Below are 5251 nucleotides of genomic sequence, written 5' to 3'. Positions count from 1 at the left end.
ATAATAATAATAATAATAATAATAATAATAATAATAATAATAATAATAATAATAATAATAACCTGTGTGGATAAAAGTGTGTTTCTTCATGTCTGACTTCTGGTGGAATCTCTTCCCGCAGTACTGGCACGGATAAGGCCGCGTGTCCGAATGGATGAGCAGGTGCGTGGAGAGCGTGGAGGAGCGCTTGAAGCTTTTGCCACAGATTTTACAGCTGAAGCTCCTCTCCTGGAAAAGATGCACCGTGTCAGTGTGGAAGGCCTTAAAAAATATAAACGATTCAGCAGCAGAAATGACTCAAAGTGAGACCGCTTTGTGTGGCTCAAATGTAGGCCTTATGCGTCTACTGCAGTTGGAGGCCTGTACCTGCGAGTGCACCGCTCTGTGCTGATCCAGGCTCACTGCGTGTCCGAAGGTTTTCCCGCAGATGCCACACTCAAACGGCCGCGTCCCGCTGTGTGACCGCCGTACATGAACCTCCAGCCCGTGAGGTGTGGAGAACACCTTTGAGGGGGGAACAAACAAACATGGATGACTCGTGTTACTTTAAAATCAAGACACAGATTTTCCACAAATGTCCTTTTCAGTAAACATTTTTATATCATGTTTAAATTTGAACTTGGGTACATGAGTCTAATAATCACAATGTTACCAAAATAAATCACCAAACAGGCAGTAAGCTTGTTGGTGACATCTCTTTTGACTTGAAGTAAAACCCCATAAACACGTACCTTGCAACATTTAATGCACTTATATGATCCACTTGACTCCAGGGTGGAGCGAATGAAATCATTTTCAGATTTGATTTCTGCAACGCGGGGCTGCTGCTTTACGTCCACATACATCCCGTCTCCGTCCCGCATTCTGCAGATCTGGTGGCCCGTTGAAGAGTAATCCTGGTAACAGCCGGGTCCGAGGCCCCGCTGTGCATAAAGCGGCTCGGTGCCTCCGTCCTCCGCCCCGTAGATGCTGACGGGTGAGTGAGCCTCTCTGTGGCCCTGCAGGTGGTGGTGATAAGGGCCCTGGACCAGATGCCTCAGCTCGGAGCCGGAGTACGTCGACCAGGAGTAAGGAAAGAGCGGGATGTTGAAGGGGCCGTCCTCTGCTGCTGGAGTGGAGCATTTCTCTGAATCTGGAAAATAATTTGGATTTCGTTTGGTGGAAGTGTGAACTGAGGAGTGAAGCCTTCAGGTAATGGACTCACTTGAAGTTGGGAAACTTGAAAATTGCGATTAACTTCTCTGGAAATGACTTAACGTGCGTAATAGTGACATTACCAAACAAACGAAACAAGTCCTCTCATTGTTCTTTCACCAAATGATTCAATCTTTATCCAAAAAGTGCAAAAGAAAAAAAAAAGAGAGAGAGAAAAGACTAAATATGGAAGTTTTTATAAGCGCATCTTCTTGATCAAACTGTCAAATATTTTGTGCTAGACATTTGGCTCTCTGTAGTAATAACCAAACCATGACCATATTTGAGACGGAACGTGTTTTAAAGTTTTGGGAACTTGTGCATCCAACATAAAACGACAGCATTCATTTATTAGCTTATAAAAAACTTTCACTGTTTAAATAACACAAACTTTTCTCTACTTTCGTCTGGGTCAAAACGTTTTGGAGCAGACCTGGGGAGGACGAGGGAGACGGGGGACGCCAGAAATCACAGTCTGAGGATCGCTCACACACGCTGCCTCCGCAGCTCAGCGGGGAACTGGAGGACAGAGACCCCGGAGACCGCAGCCTCGACCCGGGGGACAGTCTGTCAGCGGCCGCGCTCACATCTTCCTGCGGCTCCAAGTTGGATTCAAACTCCCCTTGAGATTTGTTTTCTGTTGACAGCAGAGACAAACCATGACACTGACTGTTTCAGACCGAAACAAGTTGTGGATTTGTGACTTTATTAATCATTTCCACTGAGACCTCTTGCTCTTTTTATCGAACCGCTTTCGTGCGTAATTACGCACAAACCAACTTACCTGCGCACACGTGAGCCAGGATAGTGTCCAGCCTGCTGTAGTCATCGTCCAGGTACCGGGGCTGGTGGTAGCTGTGGGCCCGTTTGCTCTTCACCAGGAAGGACCTCGGCATGTTGTCCAGCTGTCCTTCGCTCAGAGCTCGTCACGTCTGAAATCCTCAACTTCTCTGCTCTCCACGCCGCTCTGACTTTATCTCTGGACAGATTGGAACACTATTGGTTGTCACACGAGACGGCGTTGGGATTTTTGGCAGGCTATTACGCATGCGCAGAGAGGCCGTATCGTTTACCAGGTGTCGCCGGGCAGGTGGCCAAAAGCCGGACCACCGTTTCCCCCCCTCGGAGGGTCTCGGAAGAAATGAGATTGAAGAGGAGATATTATATGTCGGTGTGTCTTCTGAAAATTGTCTGATTCACGTAAGAGGAAGTGTGTGTGTGTGTGTGTGTGTGTGTGTGTGTGTGTGTNGTGTGTGTGTGTGTGTGTGTGTGTGTGTGTGTGTGTGTGTTTTGGAGTGTACAGTTGGATTTATGATTAAAAGAAGACAGCAGGTTCGGGAGAGTGACTTTTTTTTCCCACGAATCTTTTTTTAAATTATTTTAATATGATTCAGTATTTTTTTAGGGGAAAATCTCCAACAATTGCTTCTGAGGTTATATTTTATTATATTTTTTAAAGTGCTGCCAGGCTTTACTAGTATATAAGCATTTCCAGGTGAAACCCAAATGTTGCTAAACATCATAGTGGGCTCAGATAAATTAAAACTGAGATTGGATTTACGCGTAAAGCATCTTTAGATTGAGATTTATGGCACATGACAAACCCATAAAGGAACTGACAATGCTGTGGAGAAATGGCACTTTTCTAAAAGTTAAATCTATTACTGGGGTATAATGAGACATGAAACGCGTGTGTTTGTGCGGCCAGAGCCGGCTGTGATGGATAATGACCTATTTGTTTGACTGGTGGTAAAACGATCCTGTTAATGAGACGCGCGCGGCCGCTGTGCACAACAGCCTGCTGGTGGGGAGCCCGAGTATCCCTTTACAGTTACACTGCTTCAGCTTACCCGCACTGACTTCAGCCTTATTGTTTTACATCATTAAAACCCCCTCCCGACCCAACTACACAGACCCAATTAGGCTGTCCACCAAACAAAGCAAAAAGATAAAATAAAAAAGACGATTTTAGGATGCATTAAACCACATTGGTTATAAAGAAAAAAAAAGTTTTCAGCAGAAATCTGTCAGCATCAGAATGCAAATCATTGCCAAGATTTGGGGCTCAAGGTCAGACAAAAGCAAAGCGGTATCGATTTTTTGGTCCCGATGTGGGAACAGGGTTTGTTTGATGCAGCTGCGTCAGGTTGAGAGAGCTGCAAGCAGAGCGCAGATAGTGGAGGCACGAAGCTGCAGCACATGTTCCGTACTCACACCGTTCTGGTCCGCGTTCACATCTGTGTCAGAGAGCTGCAGAGAGAAACCCTCAGCTCCTCACGCTGTCACACTCTGCTCCTCTCTGTCTTCTGCTTCCCCTCCCTCACAAAATAATTTCACGTTAGTCAGCCAATGGCAGTCAAACAAAAACACTGATTCATGCTTTGATAAAAAAAAAAAGGGGCCAAACTTGTCCTTCATTTGCATCGTGCAGAAAATAAATCTTGCCTTTTCAGAATTGATTTCCCTTTGCTATTACAGGCTTGACATTTGCACTGGATGCCGGATTTGTTCAGTTTCGCTGCTGTGTTTAACCTCTGATTGGCGTTTTTTACTCCTCTCGTTTACTTCCATGATTCACTTGTTCAAAATGGGTGAAATCCAAAATCTCCACAACGTTTGTCAACAGCGGAGTTTTTAGGAGCTCTCCTCCCTCTGAGCTCTGTCACACGGTGTGGAAATGAAACACAAAACAACATTTCACACTTAAGCAGACACAAATCTTCAACTTGATTCAGAACTGCAGACTTCACACAGACAACTCGTTCCTCAGTCACACCTCAGGACAGATGCTCACAATAAGTGTTGTTTTAATCACATTATCACCATTACAGCCTGTGTGAACTTCAGCCCCTCTGAGGAGTCTCAAAGCCTGGAGACGCCGACAGAGCTGATGCGACCACACTCTAACTCCGGCTTTACGCACTGAGTCAGAACAGGAAACCAAACGCAGAGCCGAGAAGACGGTATCAGTGCTGCCACAGCCTCCTCTCCCCTCCCCTCCGCACCCCTCCTCCCCCACACGCCTTGATTCTCGCTCTTTGACTCTTTACAGCAAGTATGTGATTGAAAATAGAAGCCCAGTGATGGCAGCCAGATGAGCAGAGGAGCAGCAGAAGACAGGGGGGTTCTGGTGTCTTTGCTCAGCAGCAGTTTTCTACCTGATCAAAGGTGTGAATCAGAGTCGCACGGGGTTAAATAAAGACTTTGCTGCTGGTGAGCCATGAGGTTATTTTCTCAAGCTGAACCCTCGAAGCCCTTTTGGCCCCTGCGCGGACAGACTGGGGCTGTGGGGGGACTCCTCGGAGTTTTAAATATACTTGAGGCTGCAGCTTTCGCACCACATGTGTGTGAATGTCAACGACGAGGTGCAGAGCAGCAGTCTTGATTTTCACTCCGTGCATCTCAGTTTAAAGCAAAACTCTGGTTAAAGAGCAGCTTCTGCAGCCACATGGTGATAAAGGACCAGCCAGCAGCAGCAGCAGCAGCACAGGAGAAGACAGGCACTGACTTGTGATTTGACTGAACCAGAACGCGTTTTAATGTTATTTCTTCCTCCAGCATACATCGAGCTTCTCTCAGCCAGGGTGTGAACAAGTGAAACTGAAGCAGATTTTGTGTTTGAATATTTCAATTCCACTTTCCTTGTTGCTTAAGACTTATGAAGGGAGGGAAAAATAAACCAGAACTCTTTCTTCTTTCTTTCTCGCAGATTGGAACCAAATGAGGCTGATTGTACTTAATGTGCTCTGAAATAAGAGAACTGTTGAACCAACTGTAATTAGTTGCTTCTATAGGTAACAGACAATTGAATTATCCGAATTAAAAGTGATTTAAATTAGATTAAATTCTTTGGTTCCTCTCAAACAAGCCTCGCTGGCGCTTAATTTTAAGGAAAGTCAATTTGAAATTTCCAATTTTTTTCCATCTTAACCTCTTAAGACCTGAGCTCTTGCTTGATATTAATTTTCTATTTCTATTGACTACTTGATCAGATTAAATAGCAAAGAGAATTAAAAAATAATATAAAGAAATAAAAATCTATTTTAAAAAAATCTAT

The 5251-nt window shown here is 44.9% G+C and overlaps 1 protein-coding gene across 1 annotated transcript in view; it reads right to left on the bottom strand.

Moving 5' to 3' along the window:
- gfi1aa (growth factor independent 1A transcription repressor a) overlaps positions 1 to 3486 on the bottom strand; it is a 4724-nt gene extending 1238 nt beyond the window's left edge. Inside the window, exons 1-6 of the mRNA XM_008296035.1 lie at positions 3409 to 3486; positions 1979 to 2173; positions 1628 to 1831; positions 732 to 1132; positions 367 to 504; positions 63 to 228 (exon numbers count right to left, since the gene is read on the bottom strand). Coding sequence (XP_008294257.1) covers positions 63 to 228; positions 367 to 504; positions 732 to 1132; positions 1628 to 1831; positions 1979 to 2090 — 1021 coding nt within the window. The 5' untranslated portion in view covers positions 2091 to 2173; positions 3409 to 3486. The remainder of the gene's footprint in view (positions 1 to 62; positions 229 to 366; positions 505 to 731; positions 1133 to 1627; positions 1832 to 1978; positions 2174 to 3408) is intronic.
- Between the last annotated feature and the right edge of the window lie 1765 nt (positions 3487 to 5251).

This window comes from Stegastes partitus, unplaced genomic scaffold, assembly GCF_000690725.1.
Source record: "Stegastes partitus isolate 25-593 unplaced genomic scaffold, Stegastes_partitus-1.0.2 Scaffold0, whole genome shotgun sequence".
NCBI classification, from domain to species: domain Eukaryota; kingdom Metazoa; phylum Chordata; class Actinopteri; family Pomacentridae; genus Stegastes; species Stegastes partitus.
Note: the sequence above shows the minus strand (reverse complement) of the source record. Positions and strands in the feature narration are given on the sequence as shown.